Source organism: Thermobia domestica, unplaced genomic scaffold (genome assembly GCF_964235325.1).
Source record: "Thermobia domestica unplaced genomic scaffold, izTheDome1.hap1.1 HAP1_SCAFFOLD_168, whole genome shotgun sequence".
In the NCBI taxonomy this organism is placed as follows: Eukaryota; Metazoa; Arthropoda; class Insecta; order Zygentoma; family Lepismatidae; genus Thermobia; species Thermobia domestica.
In genome coordinates, this window is record NW_027655907.1 from 420,560 (window position 1) to 435,639 (window position 15,080).

A 15,080-nucleotide genomic window follows, 5' to 3' on the forward strand; every position below is an offset into this window, starting at 1 on the left:
TGATTTTATAGAACAACAATACTTATGTAATACAGTACAGTTACTGAAATAATAAATTGTGATTTTCCCTAATGATCCGGCGTTAAGACATGACGCCATCTCTCTTGGGGTATCAGGTAGTCACTAACTTTCCCCTTTCTACTAATATTGTGTTCATCTTTCGCTTTTTTTCTTTTCTTTTTTTTTTTTTTTCAATACCCCACGTATAATAACAATGAATGCAGTGCTTCAAGTACAGTATACAGGTTGCAAACTAGTCAGTAAAAATATGCCCAATGATGAGAAAGTGAGGGTGAGTTTTAATGTTTGGTATGGATGTGGCACATTGCTTGTGTAAAGATTTCAGCGCTGTCATGGGCAGCTACACCAAACATATTGTTCCGAAAGTATTCATAATAAATCATTCGAAAGTAATATCAGTCATTTTCGATCATTTATATGTATACCTTATCATTTGTATTTCAAAGAAATCAAGGATAATTAAATTTATTAAAAATAAAATATTCATTTGATGGTAAAACAATTACAAACCTGAAATCATCAAGAGTGTGATTATTCCTTTAAAAAACTTTTTAAAAAATCATTGCATTTGGTACTGGAATTTTGCAGGTATTTATGCTGAATATACTGGAATTTTGAAATTGAAACTCAGTAGACACCCTGAAACTCGAAATCAGTAAACTCATTTAACATTTCAATGTTCACAATTGTTAGTTTAGAATTTTACATATAGTGGTATTACATATCATAGCCGCTTTACCGTAATTGAAACGTCTATCAAATTTAATTGAAAACATACAGTACCACACTTATTATGCAATGTTGCAAGCTAAGGACGCTACAGGATCACAAACATCAATAAACAAAATTTGAAGAGGGAGGGAAGGAGTAGACAACAGTAATAACACAAGTAAGATAGAAAGGGTAATCCACATCCAAAGTACTTGATGTCCATTGCTGCGATTATCATATGCCGTGTTTCGGACTAGTAGAAACAAAGTAACTGAACAAGAAATTAAAAATTTGATTTTCTTCAAAAGAATTTATTTCGAAAAATATTCAGATTAATAAGTATCTCATCGAATTACATACGAGCGTTTCAAAGTATATAAAGATTATAATGCCGTTTACAGTAATTTGATATCTCAAACTATTCCGGAAAAATAAAAAAAAGAAAAGAAAATATGGTAAAACTCTTTCTTTCGTTCGTTCTTTGTTTCTTTCGTCCGTTCTTTGTTTGTTTCTTTATTTTTCTTTCTTTCCTTCTTTGTTTGTTTGTTGTATCGACCCAATTTTTCATGGCATATTTTGTCACTGGGGGAGGGGCGGGTATCTATCTCACATGAGAAGGCTGAATTCACCTCTTATTCTTAACTGGTTTTAATTCCAAGCATTGGAGGCTACGGGAAAAGTCAATGAAAACGTGCATTACGTTGTATCAAAACCGAATGAATTTGATGAGATCTGTCGGGGAACTCGAAAAGAAATTGGGGGGGGGGGTCTAGGAAGGTAAAGGTAAATCTACTTCTTTATTCCGTAGGGGTTTAAGTTCATCATGCATAGGTAATGATTAGGAAGTCTCAAAGAAAATGTACGACGTACTGTGCCAAAATCGATTTTTTTTTTTTTTTTAACAAAAATTATCGTGGAACATATTTTTATAATTCAAGGGAAGGATGTAATTCATTTTTTTCATTTTTGCAGATTTTAATCCACGCTGGCGGGATATTCATGATACCGTAAAGAAAGAAGTTTTCTCATAATCGAATAGTTTTACGGTTTGTATTGGAAAATTATCTTGCATATACTCATGTGCAAATTTGCAACATGGAATCGATTTTACCCCATCCTCCTTATACTTGGTAGATCGCAACCCTAAATAATAAGGTTATTTCTATATGTTGAAGGAAGATACATAGCTGTTAAAATCGGTAAAGTTGTACCAGAGTTTTCGTGCAATTGGCTGACGGAAAGATGGACAGATACATAAATGCCAATCGAGTTAAAGGATAGGAGCTTCGCTAACACTCACTTGAAAATATACGTTACTTTTTTTTTTTTTTTAATGATTTCCACTGAAGTTGCAAATTAGAATTTCCACTGAAGTTGAAAATTAGACATATGAAGATCTGGTTGGTTCAAATTCAAACCCAGGCCTGCGGCTTACCGTGCCCATGCGTTAACCACTATGCAATTCGGTTCACTTCTGAACAACCATTCAATTTTTTTTTTTTTTTTTTTTTTTGAAATTGCTTCTCAGTTACTCAAACAACAACTGTTACGCTTGGGCGACTCAATGTTTACGTTACAGAACACTCTTGACGGCTGAATTGTATCATAAGCTAGCAGAATACCCGTTCTTCGCACGGAAAGAATACGTTTCATTTTGGACATAAAGTGCTGAATTTGGATTTAAATGGCATCAGAAGTTCCACTGTTCGTCTCGCGACTCCGTAAACTATAGATCCGACAGTAATATCAGTCATTTTCGATCATTTATATATATATATATGTCCCTCCCCTAAGTTGCACCGTCAAGGTGAAGTGATAAAAAAACATCCCAAGCCCGAACCTCATCTAGGTTAAAAATTTGATCGAAATCGGTCACGTGGTTCAAGAGTTATTAAGTCACAAACATAGTTACTTTCATTTTTGTAAATAGATGACTGCTTTTACTTCATACTTATTCTTCTAAAAGTACAAATTCAACAACATATAGTGAAAAATTCATGGCTGTATCAAGAATCGAATTCGGATATCGAAATGATGCATTAAGCATTCATTACACTCCGCATTTCACTCTCTGAATAACCATAAGGCAGAGACTTGGGTTCTCACTACACGCTTTTTTGGGGGGGAGGGTAAGGGGGTGTAGCCTATATATGTATATAAGCTCATAATTGTTTATTTGAGAACAATAAGTTACGCATTTTTAATAGAATTTTTTAAATTTTAGTGTAATACGTTGTTAATTTCGTCTTAAAAGTTTTTAGTGTGTAATTGTAGTTCTTGTTGTGTTTGAAAAACTCATTTCAGTCCATTGTTGAAGTTTAGATTATTTGTGTATAAAACAAGTATAGACTAAGTGGAAGTCGAGAGCTAGGTTATATAGATAATATTTTAGTTGTTGGTTTTGAGTCAATAGTAATATTTCATTTTATAGGTGCCTGAGGATTATGTTTCCAAAGAAGTATTTGATGCTGTGAGTGTGTATATTATTCCAAAGCCACAATTACAAAGGAGTATTTTAACTATGTAAGTATTCATATCATAAATTCCGAAGAGACTCCTTAAAAATATCCATTAAGAAGTATTTGTTCCGAAAGTATTCATAATAATGTAATTGTGAGTGTTTCAGCTAAAAGATATCGCTTCCTTCAGCTAAAAGGTATTGCTTCCTTCAGCTAAAAGGTATTGCTTCCTCCAGCTAAAAGGTATTGCTTCCTTCAGCTAAAAGGTATTGCTTCCTTCAGCTAAAAGGTATTGCTTCCTCCAGCTAAAAGGTATTGCTTCCTTCAGCTAAAAGGTATTGCTTCCTTCAGCTAAAAGGTATTGCTTCCTTCAGCTAAAAGGTATTGCTTCCTTCAGCTAAAAGATATTGCTTCCTTCAGCACTTGTTCTAGGAAAACTAACGATGTCTGTGAAACTACATCGCGTTGATTATCTTCTGAATAGCATTACTTTCCTTATTTCCATATGAACCAAGTGAGACTGAGAAACAATGCTTCTTTATTAATCAGCTACATGAGGTGTCGGTAGTGGTCATGAAGAGGGATGTTCAGGAACATGGAAAAGAGGTACCAGTTTGTTCAATAAGTTTTGTCGTTCGATACGAAACAGACTAGTGTATGGGGTGACATACCTGTGATTAGTCAATGTACTCTCCCTGAACTGCAAGATACTTGTTCCAGTGCTCTTTCAATTTATGGATGTCCTCCCTGAAGTAAGACTCCGGAAGTCTGTCGAAATATACGTCCACGGTTGCTATGACCTGAGCATTCAATGCAAATCGTTTTCCACGCAGGAATTTTTTGAGACGTGAGAACAACCAGAAGTCTGAGGAAGCTAAATCCTGCAAATTGGGTGGATGTTGCATCAATTCGTACTTCAATTCATTGATTTTGGCTTTTTTTTTTTTTTTTTTTTTTTTTAAGCTGTGTGACGGTGCTTTGTCTGATGTTAAAGGATTTTTTTCGTCTCTTAACCAGGTCTTTTCCCACGATGTTTGACATCCAGCTAGTCCAAAACGTTGCAATCTGCATTGATTGTTTTACCTGGTTGCAAATAATCCGCGAACAGAATCCCTTTTAATCTTTCAAAACACCAATGCTAACACCTATTTCGCTGATTTCTGGACCCTCACTCGCTTCGGAGCCGAAGTACCGGGTTCACATCACTTCTTAGCGTCTGATTTTGATTCAGGATCACGATGATAGACCCACATCTCATCCATTGTGATGAAACTACGTACAAAACCCTTTTTGTCCTTTCAAAGACGCTCTAGATTTTGCTACGAAAGGTGCATTCGCATAGTTTTTGTTCCATCGTTAGCGAATACTGCACACAGTTTTTTGAAACCCAAAACGTCAGCCAAAATATGGCTCATACTGCCTAATGAGATGTCTAGGGTTTCTATTAAGTCTCTCTGGATTACTCGACGATCTTCCAAAACCATATCCTGTGTGTTCGTTACTATTTCTGGTGTTGATGCACTGTTTGGACGTCCTTCACGTGGATCATCTTCAAGACTTCTCCGACCATGCTTCAATTCAGTAACCAGGTGTCTATCGGTCACGAAAGTCATGAAAAAGTCACGAAATCAGAAAGACGATCATGAAAGTCAAGAAAAAGTCACGAAATTTAGCTTTTGCGTCACTTTTTTTTTTTTTTTTTTTTTTTTTTAATCTGTACAAATATAAGTACAGACTGGAAAATTTTCTTCTGTACAGACTGGAAAAAGCGTCAAAATTCACCACCAAAAATGTCTATAGTCGCCTTTAGATGCTACCAAATCGCAAACAAAGTACGTTTCTATCGTATGTATGAAAATTCGGCCTAATTCGCACCAAAATTCGCTCTCGGGAATGTTACGAAATTTTATGGTTTGGTAAAGAAAAGGTCACGAAATTTCATTTTGGAATTTTAGCAGACACCCTGGTAACCCATCTTTCTACTGTTCTCAGTGACGGTGAACAGTCTTTATACACTTTTATCAATCGTTCATGGATTTGTTTCGGAGTTACACCTTCCAAACTAGAGATTTTATCACTGCACGATGTTCAATTTTGTCACAAAAAAAAAAAAAAAAAATCCATTTTGACGAGCTGTAATGATACGAATGAGTTGACGGATTTATATGAAATCTCACGTGTGCTCATCACAAAGACGTGCCATCTGTAGGAACATAAAACGCCGAACCTACTAGAATAATCTCGTATCGCATGACAAATCTTACTGAACAACCTGATAATTCATGCCACTAGTAAAAAGTGCCAACCCTTGGGTAAGTTTATAATTGCTCTTTTTACACTTTTGAAGTCACTAAGTTCAATGGAATTATTTTTAAACATGCCAGTTCATAGAGTCGCAAATAAAGTGATCGTAAAGTTTGGGATATAAATGAATCGGTGAGTGGAAGAACAATACTAGACTCCAAGATCACACTTCATGTATATTTCAATAAGAAAATTATATTATACTGTTCTACACATAAAATCCATTTTTAATTACGTAATAACTTGAAAGCGTTATACCAGTCCACATGAATATGTGTTATGCATTCAATAATTATTTTTTAAGTTAACTATAATGGCTTAGTTTAAACTTGGAGTGTTCTTTCACTCACCAATTCAAATAAGATAAGGAAATATTATTCACAAAGTATGGCTATAACGAATTGTAACCACCTTTATCTTTTGCAGAAATCTCTGATGTGGATAAGGGATAATATTTCCTTATCCCGTATTCATGTGAATCTTCGATAATGTAAAAATAATTCCATTGAATTTTCTACACAGGCAATATTTGATGGTTACGAGTTACATTTCAAGGTGACGTTGTGATGCAATATTAAAGTGTAACTTTTCTTTTTCTTTTTCTTTCTTTTTTTTTTTTTTTTTTTTTGTCTTGTTTTTAGCAGTTCACAGACAACTTATGACTTAGCTTTAACAGATAATCGTTACATAAAGAGTTTTACAGAAGAAGCGTACAAGATTTCACAGTTTACTGGTGTTTCGGAATTGTTTTCAACACATTTCTGATTAGTGCCGTTCTTCTCTTATGGAATAGTTCTTAGGAGAGGACTCTTATGGAGAGGACTTACAATAAATTTAGCGTAGGAGTTCCGAGAAGTTAATGATGAAAGTAACAGAGAGTATTTAAATTATTTAGTGAAAATTCACTCTCCGTACGGATACAAGGTAGTACTGTTTTTATTTAATAGGAAACTGTTGTGTACAATTTTCCGACTTCAGGAATATGGCAATACCTCATTACCTAGCTCTTCGGAATTGCAACAGCCACTGGTCTCCAGGTGGAGAACTTATCACACATCCCGTAAAACTTCTGTTGCGGATGGTCACTTATATCACTAATCTACCGCAGGAAAATGATGTTACTGTACAATATGATGTCTCTGATGAAGCCGGCCTGATTTTCTGTTGTGACTTGGCAAAACGTTATGAATTCTGATTTCATTTGTGAGTCGAATTTTCATTGTTTTAATTATTTTAACCGGCAGTGATTCTTGGATCTGAATTTGGTTGCCTTGGGACGGCGGAGTGAAGCTTATTGGCGCCTAGCCGAACTGGATAGAGTGATGCCCTAAAAAGGAAAGCTAGAAAGAGAGATGATGATCTGCTGAGATGGTGGTCTCCTTAAAAGTAGCCATCAGTCGAGGATGGGAGTGGCGCTGGTTCCTCGCACATTGGGCGTGGAGTCATCGCTCAGCTTCCTGACAAGAATTGTGGTAGGTAATACCTGCCCGCCTTGTTGGTACTTCAGAACGATGATGGAGAAGTAGAGGATATTAGGGTTATTTTCAACACCTTGGCACATCAAACCTCTTAAAAATTAAAAATACAAATTCTTATTTAGAGAAAGCGAACGAGGACAAGATCGTGGAAGATGTCCTACGATATTTGATTATTAAAAATGCAAAGGAAGAAATTGTTGGTAGTTTGAGTAAACTTTCACCATGTATTCCCCGTGGACATTGCAGCGTATTGTTACTGAAAATTTTCCGCCGGGACATATTCGCAAATTTAGGAAGAACAACTTCCTGTTCAGACTGTCAGTGACAAACAATCTAAATGTTCACCACATTGGAAACCAGAGTGGAAAAAATAATGTTTTTTTTTTTTTTTTATTTAAAAAATCATTTTTGTTGATTTTTTTATTTAAATCGATTTTTTGATTTAGATCAAATCTCTCTCTTCGTATTATACAAGTCGCTAACTGAAGAAAAACCATTAGGAGTTAGTATTAAATGGTAATTATGCAATTTAAGTGAAAGTATTAGAGTTGAATTTTAAATTAATCCGTAAACGTTAACCTATTTTAATCCAATGTTTCTTAAGCATTAAGGAAAGAGTACAGGAACGCTTATCAACATGACACACTTTTTCTTTTTCACAAAAGTTTCTGATATTTGACAGGGTCGTATTTTTTAAAGGGCTTAACTGCTGTATCGCTGGAGCAATTTTAGAAAATTTACCAGATGAATTGTAGAATTTATTTTGGTTTGTGAGGGAGAGTGAGTGAAAGAGGTGAGGGCATAGTTGGGGTTAAGAAAATACTTGCTGTTATAAGCGGCACTGTTTATGGAGGCGGCGGGGACTATTTAGCGGAGAGATACACTTGTTATGATTTATGGGAAATGCAGTGTGAAAATGATGCGTAAATGACAAGATTGTGACAAATCGTATTTAAGTTTTATCGATTTATACAAAAATATGGAGTGTCAGTTGTTGAAATTATATGAAAGGCATGGTCTACTAAGCAGTTTATCGTAAGTGTGGAAATGAATTGAAACTACAGAAAAGTAGAGTAAGATTCAACGAAACCTAGTCGAATCTAACGTAATTGAGTACTGTTAAGTACTTTTTTTAGTGGCATTTAGTATCTTCCCCAAAGCTCTGCGACACCTAAGCCATGCATTTTATGACATTTAAAGTGTTTTTCCACTATTCTCGTTTATATGTATACCGCCACCGATGCGCCTGCTTCCTACGGATGCACACCCTCGCTATCGCTTGGTCTCCTCTTGCTGCGCTGCTGCTCTGACTCGGTTAGATGGCATTCGTGTTTTTTTACTGGCTACTTAGCACAAGTTAGTTCATGATTTATGCACTAGTCACGTCCACACTGTATTTCGAGCAATAATCGCTACCAAGTTTGGCAGGGTCACAACCTAGTATTTTGCGGGAGAAACTAAATAATATTCCTTTTTTGATTTTGTGTTGTCCTGCGATATAGCAGTAGTGCCTTTTTAAAAATCTTAACTAGCTTGCGGCACGAAAAACCTATAAATTATATAAATTTCGCCTAAAGTTATAAAATAAAAAAAAAAGTTTCGGAGAGGGGATCGGACCCCTCTAAATACGCCCCTATTATCTGTGAACAAGCACGCGCACACAAAAGAATTTTCGTCGTAAATGTCGATGGTGATTTCCCCGGTGGAATAGTTAACGATTTAAAAACCCTATCTTACGAAGAACAAAAAGCAGGGTTCTCTCGTTACCTGTTCAAAACGGGATTTTCCCTAATCATCCTCTGCATGTTACTCGTTTTCATAGTGTGCTTACATATATTTGAGTCTCATTGTATTATATGATAATTATCTTCCATAATCGAAATAACAAAACAGAAATGGGATTTTACTAATTTTCACATTAAGTTAATTTATTTCGGAATTTGATTTAAATCAACGATTTTTATTTTTAAAAAATCAAGTGATTTCGCTTTGAGTACCCCTCGTACCGAGCTTCGAGGTCTAGAATTTGAAACTTTTCTCGACACTTCACACCTTATCTTACCAAGTAATGGCAGATCAATACATTTTACCATTACCACAGGAACGTATTCAGATCTGGATCTTTCTGTCTGCAGCCGAAGACTTACAGTTAATCTTCAGTGGCATGTCTACCATGATTTATGTGTCATCGATCACTTTCCGATCGTTTTCACTGCGCTACCTGCTTTACAATTTACTCATTTGCCTCGTTACAAAAAATGAAATGAAATCTTTCAGTTTTACGTCCGACGATTATGCGGTTAGGCTAAAGAAGACGGTGATGATGAGAAATGAATGAAATGGTGGAATGAAGAAAGTGGGAGGAAACGGGAGAACCCCGAGAAAACTCACGAGCACGGTGTTGGTCCACCACAGTCTACACGGCGCGAGCTGGGATCGAACCAAGGACCCCAAGCGCCGAAGGTTAATGCTCTACCACTGAGCCACCGCGCCCCCCCTGCCTCGTTACAATCTCCGCCGTGCAGACTTGATAAGTTTTCTGACAGTTTTGACTTTATATGTCCCCCAGCTTTCTGTTGATGAACACCTTCAGGCTTTTCGCGCAAGCATGGTAGCTGCTGCTACTTCTTCGATTTCAGGGGCTCCTCGAAAACGTACTGTTCGTGGGTGGTCAGAAGAAATACGTCGAGCTACTCATGTACGACGCCGCGCACTTCGTCCCTGTAATCGTGCTCGTACTGCCGACAATTTGACATAGTTTCGTCACCTTCGTGCCAGAGCACGTTACTTCGATAAACAAAAGAAATGACATAGCTGGTGCAACTATATTCCCAGTTCACTGAGTTCTGTTCGGTCCAAAGTTCGTCGTCTTTAGAATTACTCCATACCGGTCAACGTTTTTAGGCATATTCAAGACGAATTGATCACTGACCAGAAGCGGATTGCCAATGAATTGGACCAGGATTTTGCTACAATTTCGAGTCCGGCTAATTATTCGCCTGATTCTCAACAAACTAAAGTACGAGGAGAATACCCTTACATTTTGCGTCATCAAATAATGAAGATTGCAAGTTACCGTTTACTGCTGCTTTCTCCAGCACTAAGAACACTGCACCTGAACCAAATTCCATACATTATGATATTCTTTATAATCTTCTTCTTGCCACTGACAAAATGTCATCATTTAGACCTTTAAAATCATATCTAGATTGAAGAACCCTTTTCTACTATCTGGCGTGAAGTTTATATTCTTCCTATCCTGAAATCTGGGAAGTCGGCGACATTCAGCACCAGTTACAGGCCAAGTTGCTTATTCAAGTTATTGGAGAAAATGATTTATGCACGCTTAGTGTGTGATATTTGGAAACTTACTCGCTACTTTCTAATCTCCAATGTGATTTTCGAAACTTTCGTTCCACTATTGATCATCTTGATCATTTTGAGAGTGTAATGTAGAATGCTATTCGCCATAGCCAACATCTGATCGTCATCTTCTTTGATCTTCTGAAAGCTTCCAGGGTTGTAAAGAACCCAGTTATTAATAAAAAAAAATATATATAAAAAAAAGCCCAGTGGATTTTATTCGGTAAAATTGGGTTTTATTAAATTTGTGCGTATATTTAAATCCATATTTCCACTTAAAATACCATTTAAGCATGTAGGTTATACTGTACACATGAAACTACGGAATGCCCTTGTGGGATCGTGGTAGTTCACGTCTGGTGCGGGTTCCTAATTCGATCCCAGCTTCCGCGTGGACAGACCTCGTGTGCATGGGTTTTCTCGGAGTTCTCCCGTTTCCTACCACTTTCGTCATGCCACCATTATTATCCATATCATTGCAGTCTTCCTTAGCCCTGGTGCATAATCATGAGACATTGGACTAAACTTAGGAATAACAAAAAAGAAAGAAAAAATGATGCACAAGGAATCCGTGAACTCCTATGCTGTTTCGTGGACACACTTTACACCATTACACACTCTTATATTTCGATTTCTAGAAAGAAGGAAGTTCATAATTTTCTAGAGTAACAAGGAAGTGGATAATCTTATGTAATACAGAATAGGAATAAAATCCCTTCTTACACTTATGATTCAAATCCTTGATCCAGCCGTCCACTTAATACACGCCAAGCAAATACTGAGATAGTTCATCAAGTTCAGGAGCCAAAGTTAAAAAAAAAAAAAAAAAAAAAAAAGTCTTTACTGAATGGATTTCTGCTTTGTGGCGAAGACACACCATTTTGTGTGGCCTGTACTGCTAGAGAAAATATTCAACATTTTCTTGTGGATTGGCCTGACTGACTTCATCATGCTCAACTTGGAACAGACTTTGCCTTACAAGCACACGTACCAACACTGCTTGGAGATGACCACAGAGCGATCTTAATGGTTTTATGTTTCTCCGTCACCTCCATACCCTATCTGCATTGTGATAATCCTAGTGTTTGTATTAAACTCATTTCTTGCTCCCATTTCTTGGTGTTTGTCCAGTGTCTATTACTAAACTTATTTTTCATTGCGGGGCCACGGTGGCTCAGTGATAGAACATTTACTTGTGGTGCATGGGGTCCTTGGTTCGATCCCAACTCGCGTCAAGTGAACTTTGTGGTGGACAAACACCATGTGCGTAGGTTTCCTCGAGATACTCCCGTTTCCTGTCACTTTCTTCATCTCATTCATTTCTCGTAATCACCGTCTCCTTTAGCCTAGCCGGCACAAATGTGGAACGTAAAACTTAAAGTTTTAATTTCATTTTTCATTACCAGTTAGATATAATAGCAATTTGGACCTTTCTGTGCTCGTGCCGCATAGCCCCGGCAAAAGAAGATTAATATCCCACTGTTACTAATTTTGCTCTAGTGCTTTTATCACTGTCTTTGCATGTTTTCTATGTTGTATTTTCTTTCATGGTGAACTTGCCAGTGAATTTTAGACACTGACTGGTACGAAAAGAGACTCCAATTTCCTACTCTCACTCTTACTCTTTACTGTGTATAATTTAGTGAAATAATTATATAAGTATTTTTAATTTACAGAAACGCTTTAGGGTACAAAATCACAGGGTTTCCCGTAAGAATTGACAGTCCAAAGTACGAACGGAATGCCTTCTACTTCAACTTGTGTTTTGTATGTGATGCTTGGGCAAGGACTGTTCAATATGAACCAGTGGTGAAGAAGTTGGCTGAGTATTTGGTAATTCACTAATTTATTGTCTTTTGCATATACGAGGGCTGGAAAGAAATAAGTGTCAACATATAAATCTTTCGTAAACCATTTATTGTACGGTCATGAGATATTCTACAAGCCTTCAACGTAATCTCCTGCACCATGGGGGATTGGGGAAGTCGCAGGATACCAGCAGCTGTGCCCTCTTTGTAAATGTCTGCAAGAGAGTGCCCTATAGCTCGAAGTATGGCACCTCTGCTGCGGAAACGCATCCGTCGCAGTGGTTCTTTTATCTTAGGGAACAGATGAGTCATATAGACTCATGTCCGGTGAATAGGGTGGGTGCTCCATAACTTCCCACCCCCATCGTACAAACAGGTTACTCACAGCACCTGCGTTGTGACAACAGGCTTGTCATGCAGAACAATGGATGGATCCCTTATGAAATTGGTTCGTTTCCTGCGCAGTGCAGGACGAAGATGATGATCCAGAAATCTGCGGTAGTTCACTGCATTTACAGTCTGGTTCGGAGGAACTGCATGGCGTAATATGACACCACGTACATCGTATGCCACTATCAGCATCATCTTCACATTCCCATGTTCCTGAGACAGCTTCTTGGGTCGAGAAGATGATGATTGGCGCCGTTCATTTGATTGGCGCTTAAATTCTGGCTCATATAAGAGCGCTTCCATGTTTCGTCAGGTACGGATGATCCTGTCCAGGAAGACGCGACCTTCCCGTCTGAAACGTACCTCGGGTGGCGAGGGCGTATCTGTGCCATTTTTGAACTTCTGTAAGGTGGTGCGGTATCCCCCGAAATGCAATTTTTCGGTAACCAAGGACATCGTGTAACACCTGTAGTGTGAGATGTTCCTACCTCGTTAGCGAATTCTCTGGTAGTCTACCTCCTGTCCACACGCAGCAAAGATTAAATCAATTCAATGACTCCGTTTTCGACCTCCACTTGTTCCTGTTGCATCATACTCTCACGTCCTGCACGAAACGCCGGAACCCAACGTGCCACAGTCCGATGCGGGAATGCCTCATTACCGCATGTTTCACGTAGTCCAAAAAGATATTCTCTGGCGGTTTTTCCATGGACCGCTTCGATCCTTATCCATGCATTAGAGCGGTGTGATTTGACAACCTACATTAAACACGTTCGATTACTATCACTGCAGCACCTACACTAACGCCGCCACCCGAGTTGTATAGCTCCATCCACCCTCTTCATGTGTTGCCAACAGCAGCTCGGGGATAAAACATTGTTGGCACTTATTTCTTTTCAGCCTTTGTATATTAGTTTTTAGATTTTGGCTTTTGCATAGTAAGGTGCTGAGGAAATTTAAATTTGCGTACCAATTTGTAAGTTTTGTATCGCATTTTTGGCAGCGTAAGTTATTGTTATAATTATTATTTTACTATTTTATATGGATAGGAAATAAAAAATAACATTTTTTGAGTATCAGAAACAACAATGAAAGGAACACAAAAAGAGGAATGTCGTTTTTTTTTTTTTTTTTTTTTTTTTTTTTTTTTTTTTTTTATGGGCTAACTTTATCCTATAAACTGTTTGAACTGATAGCCTGTTTTTGAATGCATCCATATCAAGTTTTCTATTAAGTGCTGAAATTGTAACGCCACCATGAAACGAAGAATTGGAATTATGCAGTCGACGAAATAAATCTATTATGATTAGTGCGGATAGCAAAACAATCAAACACGCTAGGGAATCGAACTTGAGATCCATCTAGAATCTGTGGATTGACAGCCTTATCACACACAAATGCTGTTACAATGCAGATTGTGGTGTGATTCACACAAAACGAAATTTCGTTCCAACTTCACCACAAACAACCAGAATAAACCACAGTACAAAAATTTATATTGAAAGCAATAACTTTAGCAATTTTATTTCACTGTGAAGAACATATTTCTAAGCATATCTTTACGAACTTACATAACAGTATATAGGTTAAATCAAAAGTAAATAAACAAACAAATAAATAAATAAATAATTCTTCACAAATGATTAAGGGGATGTCTACCCATCATCACAGGCTTCAGAATCTCCATAAGGTAACATGCAAAATTTAATTCATAAATATCTTACAAAATACTGCACTTAGAAACTTGCAATTTTCTATACGAATGCCAAAGAGCAATACAAAAGAGATGGTTATATCAATTTTAAACTTAGTAACAATTACTTCCGTAATGAGGGAATCACTACTGCATGTAAAGGAATGTAAAGGATCAAACGACCACTTTCATACTTCATAAATTACTACGGGTGACATTCTTTGAAGAACACATGCTGGGGAGGAATGCATTGTGGCAATTTGAGGAGCGAAACTCGTGTTTACCACCTCCATTTTCATAATTATTTACGCCTTGAGCAGCCTTCCTTCCCACCCCTACCTCCACTTCCGTACTAAGTTCCTACAACTTTACGTCGGCAACTATCTGAATTTGCTTTTACGGCGGAGCCTGCTGTGACTCACGTTCAACAAAATACTTCATAGAACAAAGATAATGATCTTTGAAACCTCAGTATTGAACATATGTTTTCGATTGCTTTTCTACATCTTTTGTTGCTTCAAGCGGACGGATTCTCCGAACGGCTTTCACCTCTGCCACTGACAACTATACAACCAAAGAAGGTCTAAATGTTTCTTATTTGCCTATTTGTTTTGTTGTCTGGATGGATAGGTTTCTTTTCGTTTTATATTATTCATCACAGAAAACACACAGTATGATGTTTTTGTGGTTAGAACGAATTAATTGTATGCAGGGGTGGCAAAAACTTTTTTTTTTTTGAATATCCAGTTTGGTTTACCAAAAGTCCTTTATATATTTACCATACCCGTGTATGCATGTCTGTCTGTGTGTGTGAAAAAAAGGGTCAGAATGTTACCGGAAGTGGTTTAAATAA

General features: G+C 37.2%; 1 protein-coding gene across 1 annotated transcript in view; it reads left to right on the forward strand.

Annotated features, from left to right (window-relative positions):
* The window catches only part of LOC145676491 (GATOR1 complex protein NPRL2-like), a gene marked incomplete at its 3' end in the record, with an annotated part of 52,330 nt that overhangs the window by 13,884 nt on the left and 23,366 nt on the right, over positions 1 to 15,080 (forward strand). Inside the window, 2 exon segments of the mRNA XM_081747295.1 lie at positions 3,164 to 3,255; positions 12,013 to 12,169. Of these exon segments, the coding sequence (XP_081603421.1) occupies positions 3,164 to 3,255; positions 12,013 to 12,169 (249 nt within the window).